At 46.4% G+C, this 22469-nt stretch overlaps 1 protein-coding gene across 4 annotated transcripts; it reads left to right on the top strand.

The window, feature by feature from the left end:
* Nucleotides 1-95: 95 nt before the first annotated feature.
* inpp4aa (inositol polyphosphate-4-phosphatase type I Aa) lies at nucleotides 96-22387 on the top strand. Of its 4 annotated transcripts, none has more exons than XM_035523068.2 (24): nucleotides 97-470; nucleotides 8924-9171; nucleotides 9374-9418; nucleotides 12076-12194; nucleotides 12284-12400; nucleotides 12637-12716; nucleotides 12872-12980; nucleotides 13563-13653; nucleotides 14100-14247; nucleotides 14338-14468; nucleotides 14694-14798; nucleotides 15236-15344; nucleotides 15712-15729; nucleotides 16326-16512; nucleotides 16843-17061; nucleotides 17340-17622; nucleotides 17831-17866; nucleotides 17957-18129; nucleotides 18532-18655; nucleotides 18772-19039; nucleotides 19155-19252; nucleotides 19338-19450; nucleotides 19705-19859; nucleotides 20132-22387. In XM_035523068.2, the coding sequence occupies exons 2-24, from the start codon at nucleotides 9072-9074 to the stop codon at nucleotides 20262-20264; spliced, it is 2961 nt and encodes a 986-aa protein (XP_035378961.1). In that variant the 5' UTR covers nucleotides 97-470; nucleotides 8924-9071; the 3' UTR covers nucleotides 20265-22387. The 4 variants fall into 4 exon arrangements, with proteins under 4 accessions (XP_081576653.1, XP_035378961.1, XP_035378962.1 ...); XM_035523070.2 differs by having other exon boundaries at nucleotides 98-470; nucleotides 17340-17478; XM_081720527.1 differs by lacking the exon at nucleotides 9374-9418 and having other exon boundaries at nucleotides 96-470.
* Nucleotides 22388-22469: the final 82 nt, after the last annotated feature.

Raw genomic sequence — 22469 nt, 5'->3', positions numbered from 1 at the left:
GTGTGGGATAAAAGTAGTGTAAGGTAGTAGTACTCAATGCTAACCGATAGGCAGCAGTGTTGTGCTGGACTAATATTTCTTTGTGGCCAACACCAGTATAGTCTCGTGGTGTCAGTTGCACAGTGCAGAGCAGATCGCCTCATTTGCTGGACTGTGATACCACCTGGGTTGGGTAACACGTGCCCAATCTCGCTCTTCTACACATGCAACAGATTCATTAAACGTGACGGCGGAAATTGCACGACGTTTTGAAACGGACACGTTACAGATGAACCGTAAGTTCACGGCACGACGTCAATGAAACAGCGCGCGACTGCGGATAGAAGAGGCGGTGCCTCTCGCGAAAGAACTCTTACGTCAGGCTGGGTGACGGAGCGGCAGGGCGAGTCATGCGTTGCGGAGCGAGCGGATAAGCAAAGATCCAAAAGACCTACATACGTCCTGAAAATGGAGCGTGTCTGCAACGAGGCGTAAGTGATATCATCCGTACGATCAAAGCTCGTCGTCGTTGCATCGTGGATGTTTGCCATAAATCATCGTTTATGTGATAAATAAACACGCGAGCGAATCGTATGAGTCACGGGCAGCTCGCGTGCCGGAGGCTGTGGGGTCTTTAGCTGAGATCTGTTCTTGCACGCATCTAAGCTGTGCTCTGCAGGTGGATTTTAAAACGCCGTGAGGGGATGTGGAGATAATACAACATAGTCACTGCTAGTCACTGCTCCACTGCAGGTGCCTCCTGGTCCTTGTCTGGGCAGCACGGCCGACTGTCGGTATGAGCTCAGTCCTTCAGCCAGATGACGGATGCATCCGAGATTCAGACGAGGCGTCTCAGAGCTCCGTGTCGAATTCATGTGGGCCACAAGCTCATCGCTTTTAAAAAGGGAGTCGCATATTAACGAGTTTCCTGTTTCGCACAACGTTGGTTGCTTTTTGAGTCATCTCGCTGCAGAGATTTTTCCTAAAGCAGGCGAGGCCTGTTTCTAGGACTTATTTTAGTACTCGTCCTGTTTCTGTGGTGGTGTAACGCATCCTCAAGCTCGCCAAACGACCGGGCCAGGTCCGTTATCACTCCGCAGAAAAACGTGCCATTGTTGTGAAGACAAGCGCCTCATTGATCAAACAGTCCTTCCTTTTTTATATGCGGAGAACTGTATACCTTCGCTGGGTTCGTTTCTCCCAGGAGTCTGCCGTTACAGCAAACGCTTGCATTATTTGTTATTGATTGGTAAGAGAACAGCATTTGTAACTAATGCCCAAAGCAAGCAGTAAGGGGGGAAAATAGTTTTTTACTTAGCTTCAGCAAATTTAATTAAATTTCAAGACAACTGTAAACAAGCACATCTCTCTCTCTCCATTATTGTAATATGCAAAGGAAGCAAATAAGCCCTCGAACTAATAATTTTTCTTTCAGCCGTGTTCGTCTCCAGGTGTGTGCTCCGTGTTTGCTTTGATGAACGATTGTTTTCACATGAACCAAACAAATGTAAATAATTTCGTTCTAAATTATTGCAGGCTGGTCTCAAGTCCGATCACATCAAGGGGTTTGTTTGTGTGCTTTAAATAAACTGCATAGTGAAAGTGAAGCGACTGAATCTTGTGTGAGCAGGTGATGGTAGCTGTGGTCAGCCTCCTGAGGGCACAGCGATCCACACTGCGCTTTGTTTCGGGGGCTTCCTACACAGTGACTCAGAGGTTTTGTACCCCGAGTTCTGAGGCAGGATGCTGCTGACAGACATTAGTAAATCTACATCTACTAGCATTATATCCATAAGTGTCACCTGCTGACTGGGTACTCAGGCCTCCGTCTGCCTAGACAGCAAAGTACATGTGTCTGTATTCAAATTTGTGGTAGACATATACAAAGCCAAGTAAATCGACTGTGCTTCAGAAAACCATGAGCTAAAAGCAAAGACTCCTACATGCAGTGATGAAGCGTTCCAAGTGCTTGTAGTGCTTTGTTCCGTGTAGTTTCTGGCACTTGGTAGCTTTGGTAGGTTTTTGATGTGTATCTGTAATACACATACGTTAGTAATGACCTTTTAATGAGTTTTGGAAAACTGGCCCCAGGTATCAGTAGAGGAGAGGAAAATGGCAGTTATTATTAGGGGCGAGTTATTATTAGGGGCGAGTTATTATTAGGGGCTTTGGGGTTTTGGAACCATGTGAGCGAAACATCCCACAAAAGTGGGAGCTTAGTGAGGAGAGACAGCAGGAGGGAGTGACTGCAGCCGGTTCTGTCCGTCACTCCGGAGTGAGGAGAGTGCTGTGTAACTGGGACACTCTGTGGCCCAACAGGGAGTCACACCAGAGGCAACGGGGCTCTCCCTCCAGGACCACGGCTTAACCCAGATCCTCGTTAAGAAGGACCCAGGGGCCCCTGCCTGCGGTTCCAAACGCAGACACGCAGATGACGCGCGTATGGTAGATCTGTAGCAGATCTGATTCAGGCACGCAGATGACACACATACAGCAGATTTGTAGCAGATCTGATTCAGCCATACAGATGTTCCCTGGCTAAGGTCTATTATGAATGAACCACCCCATTCACAGGCAAATGAGAGTTGTAATCTAGTCATGCTTTTGTAGTTACATATCAGCACCAGTCCTGCTTGCACCAAGATGCAAGAAAGATTCATGATGTAACCTTGACAATAGCAGCCCTACTGTTTATTTAAGGGTTTCTAATCTTGAGTGGCATCTTTGAGTCTGTCATAGGAAGCTATAAACACTGGGGCAGTATTCATTGGGATGCTTGGAAATATTTTCTTTGCAGTTTCATTGATGGTTTTGATTTTATCAGGCAGCACAGCACAGCAGAGCCTCTAGAATTGATTCATAGATGTGAGTGAGTCGGTGGAATAGCATTTTATTATGTAATTCTTAAAGTCTGGTAAGGCACTCCCAAGAAATGAAAGTAACATCTCGAGGTACACAGGATGCAGGGAAGAGGCACGATTGAACATACGTTTATTACACACACGAATGATACATAAAACATAACACTCATGCTCTGTACTCAACACCTTTCAAACACCAACAAACACACTACGACACAGGAGACATTTATACACTAAAGACAATTAAAGACACTAAAGACACATTAAAGACACATAATACAAAACAGGTGGACGACACGAGAGGGCGTGGCAAGACGGATGAACACACAACCCCCCCAAGACGTTTGAGGAGGGGGCGGGGCCGTACCATGACAGAAAGTTCTGAAGCTCTGTTTTTAAATGCATGTTTTAATTTTCCTTTTTTAGGCTGGCTCATACTTTACTGATTATTACTGAGACCCAATTTTACATGTAATAATTTGTGATCAAATAAATATCTAATATAAGATGTGTATGCAATAATATTTATTATATGTATGGCATTATTATTATTATTAGTAGTAGTAGTAGTAGTAGTAGTAGTAGTAGTAGTAGTAGTAGTAGTAGTAGTATTCCCAGAGGAAACGGTGGACTGCTCCACCCCGGTTAACTAAATCATCCTGCGTTACCTTCGGAAGTGTTGTTTTTCTAAAAGACCCGCTCTGGATCAAGATGGCCACTCGGAGAGGAAGTCACAAGGGCAGGCGTTTCCTCAGACAGCACAAATTACCGTGGAAAGAAGATGAGACATCAGTAAATGGTTTTGGTTGCTTTTTGTGGTTGTAGATCCTCAAATTGCGTTTGAGTCCAGCCAAAACAGGAATTAGTTCGTTCAGAGACCTCTTTGTTTAACGCCACATACACATTAGTGTTCCATTATCACTGTCTTTTTTTTTTTGCCCCAGAAATACTCAAATACACTCGCCCTTGGCTCACTCACTGGGGGCTTGGACTTGGACATTCGTAAATCTGCTTTGTGACAACATCTGTTGTAAAAAGTGCTATAGAAATAAATTTGATTTGATTCTAAATGTATTGCAGGCTTCTTGGTGCAATGACATTTTGTAGTAGATGATGCTGATTTTGCAGACACGTTTGTAAAATGAAGCGACGAATAGTTCAGGTATCTGCTTTAAGTGGCAGCATATTTATATCATGTACGAACAAGTTTGTAAAGATCAGTGAGTCATTAGCACCTTCATATGTGAGCAAACTGACTTGTTTACACAAGATATTTTCCGTGAATGTCAGATCTGTGCAGTAACACAAAGGCCAGGGCCGCACCCACCACAGATAACAAGAAAGAGCAGGTGTGATTTCCTATGTCATAGAAGTGATTCTGGGTTTGTTTGTTTTTTTTTCCCCAGAGACATTGGTGGCAGATGCAGAGTGACTGTAGCTTCACTTCAAAGGAGCTATGAGAGCAGCTTCAAAGCTGCTTTGTTGCTGCTTTGTCTTTCCTTTCGAATGGAAATGGCTGTAGTTATCAGGCCACTGTATAGTAACACCAGTGACCAGTTTTAGAAGTCTTTAGCAATTTTAGTCGTCACTGATAACCAGTTAGTACTGACTTTCTAGGAAATTGCTTTCTAGGGATTATAATTGTAGAAAATTCCTCATTTAATACATTTGAATGAAAATAATAAATGTGCTTTTGACATAATGTGTTTGTGTTCTCTAATGTCATGGTGTTGTCTGTGAATCACGAATGTGCTCCACCTTTAATTTCATTTTAATTGCTTGGTATGTGTTTTAATATCATATTGGTATTGATGCCTAATGATGGTGCAAGCTCCTTATTTACTGAGTTCAGTTATAGCTTCTGGTTAATGGCTGGGTTTCTTTCTTCTTTCGTGTGAATCCTACCTCTACAAGGAGAAGAAATGAATGGATGAATGGATCAGAGATGGAGTATTCATGGCGGTCTGATGAGGGGGTGGTGTGAATCTTTGTGGATGTGTGATGCTTGCAACATAGGTAATGGCCTCTCCATCTTTCCCTCTGCTGTAGCTTGGCTGATAAACTGAATGTTGTCCTTGGTCGGTATGGCGCCTGACTGCGTTTGGTAATGCTGGGAGCCGGGGGCCTGTCAATTGCACTATAAACTATGTGGAGGCCACACCATCGCACCTATAGGAGTCGTGTTGGACATCCCATTTCAAAACCACAGGCATTACTATGAAGTTGCATGTTGGTGAGATCAGGCACAAACAGGTCTGGTTTGCAGTCGATGTTCCAGTGTGTCACAAACGTGTTTGCTGAGTTTGAGGTCGGCCTTTGGAGCTCCTTCACACCAAACTCGTCAAACGCTCTCTCGTCAAACGCTCTCTCGTCAAACGCTGCCTTGTCAAACGCTGACTTTATGGACCTCGCTTTGTGCACAGGGACACAGTAGTGCTGGCATATGAACGGGCTTTGACCAAACTGTTGCAGCAAAGTTGGAAACATGTAATTGTCTAAAATGTCTTTGTCTCCAGTGATGGTTGCTTAAAGAGGCAATCTGGAAGTATTTCCTTCTGGACTTGGCATCCGTGCTCTGCGAGTCGGCATTTTCTACGGCTTTGTGGCTGAGCTTCTGTTCCTAAACGCTTCCATTTCACAGTTCTTGCTCTTACAGCTGACAGGGTGAACTGCTGAGCTCTTCGGTGCGATCTGTTTTCCTGTTTCTTTCCATGGCCATGTGCTATATTATTTTTTAGACCTGGTAGCAACAGGTGTAGCTGAAACACCCGAGCTCGGTAGTTAGGAGGAGTGTCTGTTTAGGATAATCATTAGAAAGAGTGACGTTCTGCTTCTATAGCACCTTCCTCGGGACCCAAAGACGCTTTACAATGAAGACAGAGCTTCCGCATCCAGCTAAGGCGAGGTCACCCATGAACATGGAGGGAATAAAGAACAGGCTAGAGAACACAGAGGGGGGAAAGTGCCCCCCCGAGTGTCCAGATCTCGTGAGAGGATTGAGGCGTGGTCACTAGATGCAAGCAGAGAGAGTGGCAGAGCTGTGGGGTTTGTGACCACAGCGCACGCTTGTTGGTGTGACTGACCGATTCACTAAAATGCTGAGCTGTGATGCTATGTGATATTATTGCTTTGTGATTTAAATAGGCTGGATGTACCTGAATGGCTAATGTTCATCTGTTGGCTTTGGAGGTTGTGATCACCTGATACCTACGGCCCTATATGTCCTCTTGGTATATTGTCGGACAGACAGGTTCATATGTGTTGAGTCTGGGTGATGGGTGGTTTAGTGGTGAATAGTCTGGGTGATGGGTGGTTTAATGGTGTTGATTCTGGGTGGTGGGTGGTTTAATGGTGTAGAGTCTGGGTGGTGGGTGGTTTAATGGTGTAGAGTCTGGGTGGTGGGTGGTTTAATGGTGTAGAGTCTGGGTGGTGGGTGGTTTAATGGTGTTGAGTCTGGGTGGTGGGTGGTTTAATGGTGTTGAGTCTGGGTGGTGGGTGGTTTAATGGTGTTGAGTCTGGGTGATGGGTGGTTTAGTGGTGAATAGTCTGGGTGGTGGGTGGTTTAATGGTGTAGAGTCTGGGTGGTGGGTGGTTTAATGGTGTTGAGTCTGGGTGATGGGTGGTTTAATGGTGTTGAGTCTGGGTGATGGGTGGTTTAATGGTGAATAGTCTGGGTGATGGGTGGTTTAATGGTGTTGAGTCTGGGTGGTGGGTGGTTTAATGGTGTAGAGTCTGGGTGATGGGTGGTTTAATGGTGTTGAGTCTGGGTGATGGGTGGTTTAGTGGTGAATAGTCTGGGTGATGGGTGGTTTAATGGTGTTGAGTCTGGGTGGTGGGTGGTTTAGTGGTGAATAGTCTGGGTGGTGGGTGGTTTAATGGTGTTGAGTCTGGGTGGTGGGTGGTTTAGTGGTGAATAGTCTGGGTGGTTTAATGGTGTTGAGTCTGGGTGGTGGATGGTTTAGTGGTGAATAGTCTGGGTGATGGGTGGTTTAATGGTGTTGAGTCTGGGTGATGGGTGGTTTAGTGGTGAATAGTCTGGGTGATGGGTGGTTTAGTGGTGAATAGTCTGGGTGGTGGGTGGTTTAATGGTGTAGAGTCTGGGTGATGGGTGCTTTAGTGGTGAATAGTCTGCGTGATGGGTGGTTTAGTGGTGAATAGTCTGCGTGATGGGTGGTTTAGTGGTGAATAGTCTGCGTGATGGGTGGTTTAGTGGTGAATAGTCTGCGTGGTGGGTGGTTTAGTGGTGAATAGTCTGGGTGGTGGGTGGTTTAGTGGTGAATAGTCTGCGTGATGGGTGGTTTAGTGGTGAATAGTCTGCGTGATGGGTGGTTTAGTGGTGAATAGTCTGGGTGATGGGTGGTTTAGTGGTGAATAGTCTGGGTGGTGGGTGGTTTAGTGGTGAATAGTCTGGGTGGTGGGTGGTTTAGTGGTGAATAGTCTGGGTGGTGGATGATTTAGTGGTGACTGAGGCACATATAGGATGTTCTATATCAAATCTGATTTTTTTAAATGTTGATAATGTCCTCCATCTCTGTCCTTCTTCCTCAGCATGAGGGATGTTTGTGTCAGAGACATTAACAAGGCAGATGCTGCAGCCTAAATGAATTGATGTGATTGTGAATAAAATGATAACCTGCCAGTGTCTTGGGCTGAAGGGTGAGTGTGTGAGCACAGAAGCCCAGACGCCTTTAGCGGGCTGGATCGGACTACAGTACAGATGGAGGGCTGATGGGGGCTTTGCTGACTGTTGTGTTGTAGCAGAGCCCAGACCCAGAGTACAGCCAACTCCCTGCTGCTCCTCTGGGTTGCCTTCCGCTAAGCTTAAATCCCTTTTTTAAAGATGATGAGCATGCGTACATGTCCCCAAAGGCCTGTCTGTCTTTTCCTCTGTTTTCCTTCTACCCTGTTTCAGTAGCTTCAGTTACGCTAATCAGGCAGTGAACTGCTCAGTTTTGTTTTTGTTTAAACGTTTTGGGGATTTAAGGGGTTGGTTTTGGGGTGGGAGGAAGTTCGGTTTTAGGTGCATGATGTCATTCTGTTTACCGGCCTTGGACGTGTGTGAGTGTGTGCGTTTGAGTGTATGTGTTGGTGTGTTGGTGTGTTGATGGACACTTTGAACAGGCTTGTTCTCAGGTACCAGTATTGCAGCAATATGCAATCTGTTCAGACAATCTCTCTTCCCCGGAATATTCAGCCAGTTTCTCTGCCCACAACAAAAAACTCAGACGAGGCACAAAAAGTAAGCAATAGTGTCTGAGTTCATGTGAATGGATCAATTCTGGTTTACACCGTAGAAATGTATGAATGTTGTGTTTTGATATTATTGAATGACGGTAGTTTTAGTTACATATTTAGTTGTTTACTTTTATTTGCTATTTTACTGAATGCTAATTTGAATAATAATGACAAGTACTTAAAATACTTTTTTTGAATCACTGAAGCGTTTATTTTACGGTAAAACATGGCTACGTGCTATTATTTTAGTTTTATTTTATAATATTTATACAACGTTTCACAAGGTTTTGGGCTTAATGTGTCTCTGCTTTTGTAGTGATAACATATTTGCTTTTGAGAATCGTTGCTTGTTCAGTTTTTTTTCCTCACAATCTGTTACTTTTTCATTCATATTTCTCTCTCCTGATCACATTCCAGTATTTCCTCGATTACAATCAGCGGAAAACTGTAGTCATTTATTTCCAGACCATCCCAGACTGCAGGGCACTCTGGGATGAGAGAGATGCTGGTTTGGGGGGCCTGTGATTGCAGAGTGACGTACTCCGTGTGCTAATCCCACACCTGTAGCCTCGGATTGAGTAGAGTCTGAAAACCAAGTCTTATTATTGACAAAATTAGATAATTAATTGTTGATTTATGAATTATTTAGCCCAAGAAATAGAGGAAAGGTTTCCAGGGCTTCACTTTGTTTTCTCAGTCAGTTTTCATTTTCAAGCCAGGCACCATAGAATGAGCGAATTAAGTCTTCACCGGGCCTTGACATTTGCGGAAAACCTTTTGTTCTCAGCTCGTCTTAGCTGTAGCTCCGCGTTTTATGCCGGTTTCCCTTCCTCTCTCTCTCTTTCCAGCTTTTCCGTTAAGACGTTTATGGAGTGAGCTCACGGACTAAGGCAGACCTACAGACATAAGAGGACCACGCCGTTGGCACGTTGGTGTGAAGACACTTTGTCAACGCTGCTCTCCGGGTTCCCAGAGTTCCCTGGTGCGACTGGAGTTATGGCAGTAAGAGAGCGCAGCCCTCGCCACCGGCCCTGGTCCGTGTACCGTGCCAACACCTTCGATATTTCCTCAGAGATGATGGGGCTCGCGCTGGCAGGTGAGATGGGGCGTTCGGTCCCTGGAATTTTTTTTTTTCAGCATTAATTATAGTTCATTTCAGCCAACCAATAAAAAGTGTTTCAAGTTATCCAGACTTGAATCAAAAGCGTTTTCATGTTAACTAGAAATTAGCTAGATTTGCTGTGCAAATTTAAGAGATCCGACTGGCATGTAATTTGACGCCGTGCGATGATCTTTAGGAAGCAGTCAGGATCCTGACGAACCAGTGCTGGAGTTCAGTTTGGGTGAGTAGCTGACAAACGTGTCTCGGAGATGCGACAAGCTCGCTGCACTGATCTGAACAACTTGGAAAAAGTCACAGCCAATATTGTCTGAAGTATTATCTGTAACGTCATGTCTGAGAATGGCCTACAGAACAGTTCTCTAAACATCTGTATAGCATCTTTTTAAAAAAACACATTTTTAAGATATTTGGTCAGTAAGAGTATAGACTGACTATTTATAGACTGCCATCTAGGCTGTGGGTCAGGGAGTGCGCTGTGGGAGAGTCTGGTCTGGGTGTCCCTTACCCAGTTTTACAGTCAGGAGCTTAGACTGAACGATGCTGGGCTTCCTAGTGTGTTATTTGATGCTTCCCAGTGTGGGTAAGCCAGAAAGAAGGAACTGGTTGCTTTAGCAACAGGTTATTCAGGCAAGATGAACCAGTTATTGAGTGTTTGCTCTCTTCTGCTCATCTGTGAAAAAGCTAACACCCACAACCTTGACCGATACAGTGCGTTTTAGAATGATCAGTTCCTTGGTTAAATATGAAAATAAATCAGTAGTTCAGTAAGCACTGAGATTACAATTAAATATTGTCACAATACGGCCCCTCCCCCTCAAAGTCTTCGTGTGTGTTTGTGTGTGTGTGTGTGTGTGTTTGCATGGTCACACCCTCTCCTGTTTTACATCTGATCCTTGTTCTGTGTCATTAACGTACACGTATATAAGTCACTTGTCCAGCTGTGGATGTTGTCGATGTTTAACACCCGATAGCCTGCGCGCTATGTCTTCTTTCTTGTGTGTGCTAATAAACGCATGTCTCTGCTTTACTAAACCTGTCCCTGCATCCTGCTCTGCAACCTCCATATTGCAATTATCGCTCCAAATTTTCCCTTCAGTGGAATCAAGACAAGGACGTTATAAAATTTCCAACAATTAAAGAAACAAAATGATTGGCACTGTAGTCGGATCTTCGACCGGTCCTTCACACAGAACCTCGCTTGACGACAGTTCTGTCCCGATTGCCTCGGACCTCATCAGCTGTTTCCAGTCATTCTTTCAGTAACGTTTGGCAAAGGTTTCAGTGTGTTCATCCACAACAGTAGTAGGGCTCCCCTGCCAAGTCTCCCAGATAGCTTGCTGTCTTGTAGCTGATATCAAATCATGTTTTGAGACAGAATAACTGCAGGCTCAGTAAACGGCTCCGTTGGTGTTAAATGCTTAATTATTGCAACTAGTATTGATATTGTTGTATATTGATACAGGCAGTTATAAAATATTTGTGTAAAAACAGATTTCAAATTGATGCTCTTTTTATCTGCAGTCCTGTAGGTCTGCAGAGGCAGATAGATGTGGTCAGGGTGGATGTGGGTGGATGTGTGGTGTGAATGTAGGTGGATGTATGGGGTGGATGTGGGTGGATGTGTGGTGTGAATGTAGGTGGATGTATGGGGTGGATGTGGGTGGATGTGTGGTGTGAATGTAGGTGGATGTATGGGGTGGATGTGGGTGGATGTGTGGTGTGAATGTAGGTGGATGTATGGGGTGGATGTGGGTGGATGTGTGGTGTGAATGTAGGTGGATGTATGGGGTGGATGTGGGTGAATGTGTGGGGTGGATGTGGTCAGGGTGGATGTGTGGGACGAATGTGGGTGGATGTGTGGGGTGAATGGGGTGAACGTGGGTGGATGCGGTCAGGGTGTTTGGTGAATGAACTTTCAGCGAAACTCCTTACAAAGCCCAAAAGACTGTGACCTACTCCTTAAAAAACCTAAAAGCATTTAAACGTTCGTCAAACATTCAACTTTGGTTGTCTGTTCATTTGTCTCTGGAGTCTGTAGGAATGCATTTTTGATAGTAACTTGTTCAGACGTGGACTTATATTTGACCCTATTTTACCTCATGTTTGTGCAGAGGGCAGTGATCAGGTTGCACGATACCTCTGGCTCTCAAGTTTATTGACTAATCACTTTTATTTTTATCATCAGCCTGTTGTTTAGCAAGATATCTGTTTCCTCATTGGTTAACTTGGCTCTATAAGAATCTATGACTGATCGAAACGTATAAAAGTGTAACATGAGACAATTTTTGTTGGGTCTTTACCCTTTGCTTTTATCGCGAACGTTCAGGTAGTTTCCACGCTAGATTTCTGTTATTTCCAGTACAATTGTTTACAGACAGATTACCTTACCTTGGCAGTGTGGTTTGGATCTGATTGTCTTATACACTGCTAATAATCCCTGTGTTACCCTGAACCGTGTGATTCTCAAGATCTCTAGATGGCATGATTTGACATACATGGTAAATGTAGAAATGAACCCGAGTGAACCACTGTAGAGGAACCACTTATAATTTTATATCGATTTAGTTTAATAGTTTATTATATTTATTAATTCCATGTGAAGTATTCATTCTTTGCTGTGCATGTTCACTAGGGTAAACGCAAAATTAGCTTTGCTAAAGTTTGTTAAACTTATTTGATAAGAAACTTTATAACATGTATAATGCCATAAGTTATGGGGGAGGGCTATACACTATCATTTGGAGTTAGATAACGTTATTAAATTGGCCCCTGCCTATCTACTTCTGTGCTTGGTCATTGACAGGAATGGGGGGTAGTTAAACATGGGTGAAAAACCCCCCACAATCCCCTGACCTTATCTCCTCTGTGCTCTCCCAGCATGCAGTGAGTTGGTAGCTCCAGCCCTGGAGCGTAAGCCCAGCGGCTTTGTAGCAGTGAGCTGCACAACGCCTCCTCAAGCCTTCTGGACAAAGCACGCTCAGACCGAGATCATCGAGGTGAGGGCGAGCATCTCTCCACCCGTCTTAAGCCGCTCGAGGACGACGCGCACCGACGTTTGTACTCTCGTTTGTGTTTCTCTTTTCAGGGCACCAGTAATCCCATATTCCTCAGCAGCATCGCTTTCTTTCAAGACTCCCTGATCACCCAGCAGACTCAGATCAAGCTTTCTGTCTACGACGTTAAGGACCGGTCGCAAGGGACGGTGAGAGGCTTACCTTTGACTTGCGTCAGAATCACCTCTAAGGCTGCAGTGTACTTTTACAGTTCCCTTTTACAAACTCTTACCCGAGAGGCGATCACCACTTTTTACAAAGAACGGTGTGTGTGTGTTCTCATGAAGTCATGACTCTAGTTTGTGTGTGTTAGCATTAGCAGTATTTGAGTGTTGTCATTATTCACTTTGACTCCAGTGTGTGTCTTTGGGCTCATTTTCAACAGATGTATCTGCTCGGTTCTGCCACGTTCAAGGTGAAAGATCTCCTGCAGGATAAATACCGGAGGCTGCACCTCACGCTACGGTTCGTGGACTCAGTACAGGACAGAGCTCGCACAGAAGCACACATCTCAATACTGCTTTGTAATGCATTAGTGAAATCGCCCCTCAAGCTCACAATGCATTGTAGCATTCTGGGAAATGTAGTTTGTTGGATTTGTTGTTTGCTCGCTGGCTCAGATCAGCAGAGAATGAGAGGATAGGCAACATCACGATTATTGCCTGGCAGATGGAGGAGAAGAAAGAGCCGCAAGCACCGCTGAGTCGGACGGACACGGTTAACGGCAGAGTGAGTGCGGGGCATGCGCTACAGTGGGGCTCAGTGTCATCACGAACTCGTGATTTCGAAATAAAATTGCCGTCAAATCACAAGAGCAGCAGCCGTAATTGCATTGTTAATGACATCCGTAATGAAATTCTTTTGAGAAAGTTCCATCATAAAAAATAGTTTTAATAGTTCCAGACTTGTAAATAAAAAGTTTATTTAATTTTTAAAATTTCTTTCATTTAATGTTTAAATAGAAAGTAGGATCTGTTTGATTTCATCTGGTTCTTTTAATGTAAGAGCAAGATAAGACATGTATAAAGAATAATTACCGCATTATGTTGTGCGAACCGCAAATGCATACCTGGTGCTAAATATTGCAGTCCAAACATTGGTCAGGAAAGACCAAACATCTGTCATGGACACGGCAGAATGCTGCAGTAGATTCTGTGTTACATCACGCTTCTCCATGACTAAAACCCTCCCTCTTCAGTTAAGCTTGATCGGACGAAGTCATCTGTAAGCATAGTTCACTGGTTCAGTTTAACTACAGTCATCACAGTAAAGACTCTGTTTCCATGACATTGTATCCCGTGTGTACCGCAGATGGTGTTACCTGTTGATGAGAGCCTGACACATTCCATGGGTCTACAAGCGAAGTCAGCCTCGCTGTGCAGAGACACGCTCTTAAAGGCCGGTTAGTGTCGTCGCTGTTTTCTTTTATGTTTGTGTGATGCAAGGAAGAAGGGAAACGTTTTCAGGTGTCTCAACCACAGGCCTTAAGGCTGGGCGTTTCGTTTGTGATTTATCTGTGTACAGAACTACAATACCCATGATCTCCCACTCTGTTCGTAACTGGGTACGGAACTCCATTACCCATGATCTCCCACTCTGTTCGTAACTGGGTACGGAACTCCATTACCCATGATCTCCCACTCTGTTCGTAACTGTTTCATTCGTAACCTTCGTAAACGTGCCGAAGTCACCTCATATTGAAACATCCTCTGGCGTTCCGCCGCTCCATCTTGGAAATCGGCCACAATTCTAAATTGTAATAATAAAGATTTTGGAGGTGCAATTGATGGAACACTAGGAGATTTGCAGGCGTGAGCCGACGTGACTGACTGGCGTGTGTTTCTGCAGTGTTCGGCGGTACGATATCCCGCATGTACCGCCTCCCCACCACAGACGGGAACCACCTGCGTGTGCTGGAGCAGATGGCGGAAACCGTTCTCTCTCTCCACGTGCCCAGGCAGTTCGTTAAGCTCCTCTTGGAGGAAGACGCTGCCAGGTGTGCCCGTCCTGCCCCCAACGCCTGCTGGAGCTTTTAGTCTGTGGTTTTTGTTTTTGTTTGTAAACACTTCATGTGCTCTGCGGGAAGGGTGTGTGGACTGGAGGAGCTGGGGGAATTGTCTCCATGCTGGGAAAACTTGAGGAGGCAGATCATTACCCAGTACCAGAACATCATCCTGACCTACCAGGAAACGCTCAGTGACCTGCATGAGTACAAGGGTAAGTTTCCTTTAGTCGTCTGCTCACGGATCTGCATGTCTGTAGAAGTTCAACACAGAACGTATGTCGTCTCGGAGCTGTCGTGTCCAGTCGTGGTGCATTATCGCACCCGCAGCGATGTGAGCAGTGTAAAATCACGGGTCGACTCAAAAAAGCTGGCATTGTTCCCAGGTACGACGCCCGCCTTTTAGTCCGGTTCTTTTTCCTTTCTTCTCTGGTCATCAGGTCCTTCTTTCAAATCCAGCACTCTGAAAGCCGAGAGGAAGTTGGAGTTTGTGCCGACCAACCTCCACATCCAGAGGATGAGAGTGCAGGGTGAATCAGGCTATGGTGAGATTAATCTCCGTTATTCTCCATCCATCTCAACGGTGATGGCTTTGGGGGCAATTCACTCAGATGTTAAACCCAGTAGCACTTAGTACTCTGTTCCCTTTTATGTTGGCTAAAAAAGTATGTAAATGTTTCGTTGGGCTCACAGTCAGACGGTTACTTCTTTTGGAACTAGTGACTGCGGCAAATTTTAATGAAACCTTATCTTAATTTTAATCTGTTTGTTTGACAGGCGAGGGCAGGATTAATTTAGTTTTCCCTCTGCCAGTTTGGTTTATCAGACACTCTTATCGGAGCAGATGCTGTCTGACGTAGCAGTGTCAAAAACACTCAAACATTCGGCTGCGTTTGGCCGGATATCTGGCCACAGACGAAGGGGCACCACTGTGTGTGTAGTGGGCCCAAGCCCGAGCTGAGGCAGTGTTCTCTTCCTACAGACCGGACGTATGACGTGGTCACTGCCGGGGCCCCGGCAGCACACCACCAGGGCTTTAAGGGCAGCGGTCTGAGAAAGATCATTCAGAAGTTTGAAGAGACCAAGAAACAGTAAGATCCAGAGCATAGCCTGAGCCCGATGCTGCCTGCCTAACCCGGCTCAGATAAGGCTCACTCCACAAACCCCGTCACCTGGTGTCCCGGTACAGATTAATCCTAGCACTAGACCGGGCTTTCTTAATCTCAAACCAGACCTACAACGCTCAAGGAATGGTTAAGATTACAGATAATCCGGCATAGTGCAATCAGTCAGATGCGATTGTGGACCTTGTAAGTGCCCAGCTGAGACCCATTATGTCGGTTTCTCTGTAAATATTTGCTTCTTGTTACCATCAGTAGGACTTCAATGCTTCCTTATTTTTCTAAGAAATATATTTGCGGTAGTAATGATTTGCTTCCATGTTTGCTTTCAAATCAGTGCCTTTGAAGACGAAGGGTGAGTTGTGGAGACACAGACGTCCGAATAGTCGTTTCCATCAGTGCTGCTTCTCCATTTTCTTTCATTCAATGATGTTTTCAGCCCCTTCATTTTCATTCTCATGAACCGCTTGGTTCCGACCCGAGTCCAAATGTCTGTGTTAATCTTAATGTCTCTGTGACCACAGCGTCATAATGTTTGGATGTAGTGCTCACTTGTGCACAGGCATGTGTTTTGTACACATTGTCACCAGCCACTTTATTAGAAACACATGCCTCGCACCTACAATTGCTTGCCTCTTTGTTATGTCTGATGGGTGTTAGAAGTTGCAGACTATGGAACCTCTGTTAGCGTGCACAGTTCATCACCCTATCAGCTTCTAACACGGTGCATGGATAACGATGAATATAGACTATAACTGTACACCTCTGGTGGTTCCAGTTAATAAATGTTTCTAATAAATTGGGTGCATATATATATGTCCCATATGTCTCGAGTTATACTTTGGGCCACGTAAGTGTCCATGGAAGGGTCTAGAAGACAGGTGAGCAGAGACAGGGCGAGAGAGCTCGCGTACCAGGACTAACCTGCCTCTGTCCTCGTCGCTCTGCCAGGACCGGAGAGGCGCGTACCCAGTCCGTGGCGTACCAGCCGCAGGACGTGGCGCGTGCCAAAGAGATCATCGCCCACATCAACACCCTGAAGACTCAGGTCAGCTACTACACGGAGCGCCTGTCCCGCACTGCCAAGGAGCGCTCGGCTAACGCGCTAGAGCGGACCCTCGCCATCCTGACGGACAAGGTCAGCCTGCCCCGCACGCCACTGCCCGTCCCTCGGCCACGGCGCCCAGGGATTACGGGCCTTCCTCGGCCTCTGATTGGTCCTCTGGCAGAGAGTTGTTCCACTCAGTGGATGCTTCTGGGTGTGGTTGTTTTGTGCGTCTCATGTCCTCACGTACACGATGTGAATAACGGGTATTATTTCTCTACTCTTCTCCCGTTGTCTTTGATTAGTTTAGTTTAACTATGATCTAATAAACATACTGCGCTATAACGGCAACAGCACGCATTTCCAACGAGTCTCGCGGTATTTCCACGGATTTAAACACCAGCTTTCCTCTCCTCCTCTCAGACGAGACAACTGGTGACGGTGTGCGACAACAAGCTGCTGACCACAGCCATGCAGGCCCTGAGCGCAGCTCGGCCGGAGTTCGTCGCCTCCAGAGCCTCGCCGTCTGGGCCGGACGCCGAGCGCGTGGTCCTCCGCAACGACCAGGGCTCCCCGCAGGCCAAGTGGAGCGGGAAAGCCAACAGGACCTCCATGAACGCGGACTGGCACGAGGAGGAGTGGGTGAGGACCCCTTCTGGAACAAAACTCCATGCAGTATTGTTTTTTTAATGTCAGGCTTCATTCGGTCGTTTTTTTTGTATTTTTTATTTAGCTAGTCATTTTAAGCCACGCAACATCATTCAGCAATTGCCGTTAACTAACACGAAACGCCTGTAGCTGAGTGAGGAAAGAGACCCACTGGAGATAACGAGCCCAGGTCTGCGTCAGAACGCTAGCCGCCCACATACTACCCCTTTAGCTCGGGTTCACCACCAACCCCCCCGCTCCGACCCCTGCAGGAGAAGGTGTGGCTGAACGTGGACAGGAGTCTGGAGTGTGTGATCCACTGCGTGGACAGGCTTCTAACGAAGGAGCGGCTGCAGAGCAACAGCAGCGAGGATGTCTTCCTCTCGGAGCAGCCTGCCTCCAGCAAGAGAGGTAGCCACGGAGACGCCTTCTGGATCAACCCGGGGCACCAGTGCCCCACGCCCCTACTCGCCACCCTCCCGTGTTCCTCAGACGCTCCTTCATCATCCTCTCCCATCACCCCTGCATGCGAGCCCGTTTCTCCGACACCCCCCTGTAGGTCCAGGCTTGTCCTTTCGCATGACCCCACCCCAGACTAAAACGTTGAGAAACCGCCATTTTCTAACACTTTCACTTTACTGTTTGCATGCGTCATAAACGTCTTTGTTCGTCTCCTTGGTTTGCTACTCATAAATGTATGCGTAACGTTGCTAAAAAGTTCCTTAAGCTTGTCTGACCATCTACCACATGTTCCACTCCTCAGCAGACGGAAGCCCCAGCGCCGAGGGCACCTCCCCGGGTAATCGACTGGGAGGGGTTTGGTTCAAATAAACCAGTTTCGCGTTTTAGTTCCGTGCATGACGGTCCTTCCCTGTGTGGTGGTTCCCAGGTGAGTGGAGCGACGCGCTCTACCCTCTCCTGACGACGCTCAACGAGTGCGTGGCCATGATGAGTGATAAAACAAAGAAGGCCATGGTGTTTGTGCTGATGCAGGACTGTGCGCCGACCATCGCCATGAGTCTCACCCTGCAGTACCGCAGAGATGTGGTCTTCTGCCAGACAGTGAGACGCGCACACACAGCATGCGTCTCTAGGCACATAGCCACCAGTGAGAACAGAAAGTGCCCCAGCGGTGTGTGTGTTCTGCCGCAGACATACAGTTGTTCTGCTAAAGAGTTTCCGCTGCAGACTTGAACCACACACACACACACCCAGAAGATACCATATCTCTCACAGTCATATTCCACCAGCTTAACGAAGCCTGAATTCCATCATTTCCCTCTATAGTTTCTTCAAGCTTCACAAACTTCAGACAAGCATCTGGCACACTACGATCCCTTTCCATACTCGTTTTAATGTTACTAACAGTCACATGAGGCACACACTATTCCTTTAAATAATCCGTTGCTGAATGTACTCGTTGTAACGATAATCCATAACTGTGGTGGATGTGCCTCCTCTCAGCTGACATCCCTGATCTGTGGGTTTGTAACGAAGCTGAGGAACTGTCTGTGTGAAGGGGGCTTCCTCCGACAGCTCCACACTATTGGCTTACTGGTCCAGTTTGAGGGTCTACTTAGCACCTATGGTACGTGTGTGTGCGTGCGCGTGTGTGTGCGTGCTTTCGCTTGCTACTGCGTAAGCGATGCTAATGTGATGGCGATATTGATAACTGCTACTCGGCGCTGCGTGGCTGTGTTAAAGGGGAGGAGCTGGCCATGTTGGAGGACATGAGCATCGGCGTTATGGATCTCAGGAACGTCACCTTTAAGGTTACCCAGGCAACCTCCAGCTTCGGGCCTGACATGCTGCCCATCATCACGGGGAACAGGGACGGCTTTAACGTGCGTGTACCGCTGCCTGGCAACGTCTTTGATGTGTTGCCGCGGGAGATCCAGAACGGGATGCTCTTGCGTGTTCAGCCTGTGCTGTTCAATGTAGGAATCAACGAACAGCAGACGCTGGCAGAAAAGTGAGCGAAAGACCTTCTCCCCTTACACCCTTAGTTACTCATGTCCCATTTAGTGGGAATCGACCGTAATTTGATAATACGGTCCCTTATTGTTGAACTTTGGATTCCGTCTAAGGTTTGGAGACACGTCCCTGCAGGAAGTCGTCAACATGGAGAGTTTGGCACGACTGCAGTCCTACTATGAGCAATTTAAGGAAGTCCTTCCTGAGGACTGTGAGTCTTAAACCCACTTCTGACCCGCACGGTGCCGTGGTGCTGGTCGCCGCGCCGGTGAACGACCTCTTGTGCTCTCCCCCAGGTCTTCCGCGGTCCCGTAGTCAGAACTGCATACCGGACCTGCTGAGACTGCTCAGCCAAAACATCACCTCCAGGAAGAGCAAAAACGTGGACATCCTGTGGCAGGCTGCAGAGGTAGACCGGTTCACCACACCCACACCCCTCATCTCCTCGTTTCCGAAATCTTGTGCGCTGTGTGTTCATATATGTCAACGCAGAGTGTTGAAATATGTCCCTCTATCGGCTCCCGTCTCTGGCAGAGTTTGAGATCTCTGCACGCCAGCCTGTTTGAAGTAGGAGACAAATTAGTTATGTTAGCATAAGAACCCAGCACGGCACGTCAGTACACCACGCCGGCCGTTTGGCTGCTCACCTGTCACTTTTTCCAGGTGTGTCGCCGGGTGAACGGCGTGCGAGTGACCAGCTGCAAGAGTGCCAAGGACCGCACGGCCATGTCGGTCACTCTGGAGCAGTGCACCATCTTGCAGCAAGAGCACTGCATGGCACCACAGGTCTTCACGCAGGCCCTGGAGTGCATGCGCAGGTGAGGCTGTCCAGCTGCTGCCTGAGCAAAAAAAACTACAACAAAAAAACAACTAGTCGTCCGACGTGTTAATGCTGCACTTGCGTGATGCAGTAGCTTATCAGTAACTTTCACATACAATTGTCCCAATCAGTAACATTAATGAAGTATACAGGGACCAGACAGCCAGACTGCATAGCTGTGTAGATCAGTCAGGCATAACCGTGGTGCCAAATAATGGCGTTTGCGCCTCGGCTGTGACGGTCGTCCCTGACGAGCGTCTCTGTCCACAGTGAAGGCTGCAGGAGGGAGAATACCATGAAGAACGTGGGCAGCAGGAAATACGCCTTCAACTCCCTGCAGCTGAAGGCCTTCCCCAAACAGTACCGGCCACCGGAGGGCACTTACGGGAAAGTGGAAACTTGATACGAAACGCTTCGTCCGACAGCACAAACGGTGTCGACCGACGCTTCTTCTGTTGACGCCGACGCTTCCTCTGTTAGCCCCCCCCCAAGACTTCTGTCCCCGCTACTGTCCTGTCCACCTCCCCTCTGAAGGGAGCTGGACAGCGCGTGCAGTCGTATGATGTGGACGCTCGCTGTAGCCATGGAAGCTCACAGCGGGTGCAGTCAACACTCGCTGTAGCCATGGAAACAGCAGGGTCAATACTTTGCGAGGCTGCACTGTTGGCCTCTGCTGGCAGTGGTAGCTCGGTGGTTAAGGTACTTGACTAGTAATCAGAAGGTTGCTGGTTCAAGTCCCACTGCTACCAAGCTGCCACTGTTGGGCCCCTGAGCAAGACCCTCAGTCTCTCTTAATTGTAAGTGGCTTTGGATAAAAGCGTCAGCTAAATGCCGTAAAATGTAAATGTATTGGGGAGGGTGGGTTATTCTCCTGATAAGAATTTTCATTTTATCAAACAGATGCACGTGACATCCACACTTCCTGACCAAACACCAGTTCAAAGTGCACAGCTCCTGCAGTCTGTGTGGTCAGCGTAGAACCTGACTGATCGGAACGGGTCTCCCCTTAGCCCGATCTCTGAAAAAAAATCACTAAAATAAAACGTTTTATCATCACTTATGTAGTTTTATAAGAATTTGCATGTTGTTAGTCATTTAAAGGATTTATGTGTAGACTGTAGTTCCAGTATCATTTTCAGCAATTAAATTTGCTCATATTAATAATAATTAGATACACCAAATAAATACATGGTCATTCTTCTTTATTGTGCGTTAAGGTGTCCGTAGAGATGTAGTTGCCTTCAGAGTTTTTAAAGCCGCCTTCTCCCCCGAAATATGCAGCAAGATTAAATCGTTAGTTTTGTTCCTATCGCAAGGTTGACATGTAATGCTTAAATGAGTCCTTTGGCCTATCAACAGCATATATGGCACTGGGTGTGTGTTAAGGGTGGTGAGCCGTGGTCTGGATCTGTGTGTGGGGTAGATATGAGCCATAACCCCTGACACATGAGGAGTTGAGTCCTCCCACGTCCACTATGCAGTGAACCAAGGTCAGTGGAAATGGCACAATTACAGAAGTGCATGATGTTATTTGTCAAAACGTCTGTCACAAGCTCTGCCTTCGCACCTGGTTAGACTACAGGTCCTCTGTGGTATTCTGACCACCTCCGGCTGTGTGGCAGTAAATGTCACGTCACCACATCCCTGCAGTTAATTTGGCTGAATGGGGAAAAAAATCCATTTGCCTGATGTTTGTAACATGCTCTCACTTTTGGGGGAGATCTGAGACTAAACAAGACATGACGCCATCCACTCTCCAGCGAGTTACGTGCATTTTACGGGTTGTAGATTTCTAAGTAAAAGCCTTTGTAGTGCAGCTGCTAAGCACAGGTCGTGTTTGTACAGTAAATACAGTGAAATGTTGTGAATAGAAATTAGCATACTTTTAGAAGAGTTATGTAAAAGAATTAAGACACTATGGTTTACGTGACTGTTTCTGTACTGTGTTCTGGGTGGTCTTATTTTCCTATTTCATAGTGAACTCTGATGTGCTATAAGACATTAATTAAAAGCACATTTTAAATCCATTGTTATAGTCACAGCTGTAAAGGCATTTTAGTAACGCAGCCGCCCACACGCACCAGTCACAAATGCTTAGCACCATGGCCAGATGAAATCCGGGTCTACAGTTACACACAGCACAGGTAGATGTGTCTTGTATCTGTCTGCATGCAGCAAAGCCTGACATCAACTTAGATGAACTCACTGATGCACTATTTTGCAAACAAAGGATGGTCAGTCTTATTTTTTCTTTTGACTGTTATATACATGAAAAGACATTACAATGCCATGGTTCACTTTTCTTTTACTTTTCTGATTTCATCTTCTTTCATTTTTATGTTGCCAGTGTGTTTTACAGTCATGCTGATAAAAAAGCCTTATTGCTGTCCCTGTTTTTATTTGTATTTTAGTATTGGTGGACTGATATGTCCAGTGCTGTCTTCACACACCTGGGCTTACCTGTACGTACTGCACAGCTCAATACGCACCTGCAGCTCGTAAAATAAAAGCCATGGGTGTTGTTGGTGGGGGTTTTTTTGTTTGTTTTTTTTTACAGTTGTTCAGTAAATAATTGTAATTACTGCCAAATCAAGAATTGCAGTGACAC

Source organism: Electrophorus electricus, chromosome 9, assembly GCF_041902795.1.
Source record: "Electrophorus electricus isolate QZ-2024a chromosome 9, ASM4190279v1, whole genome shotgun sequence".
NCBI classification, from domain to species: Eukaryota; Metazoa; Chordata; class Actinopteri; order Gymnotiformes; family Gymnotidae; genus Electrophorus; species Electrophorus electricus.
This window is presented reverse-complemented; position numbering and strand designations above follow the sequence as displayed.

Coding starts and splice junctions, on each gene's coding strand:
- inpp4aa (XM_035523068.2), top strand. CDS start 9,072: ATGGCAGTAAGAGAGCGCAGCCCTCGCCACCGGCCCTGGTCCGTGTAC. Junction 14,248..14,337: donor TTGGAGGAAGACGCTGCCAG/GTGTGCCCGTCC, acceptor CTCTGCGGGAAG/GGTGTGTGGACTGGAGGAGC. Junction 16,513..16,842: donor TCGCCATCCTGACGGACAAG/GTCAGCCTGCCC, acceptor TCCTCCTCTCAG/ACGAGACAACTGGTGACGGT.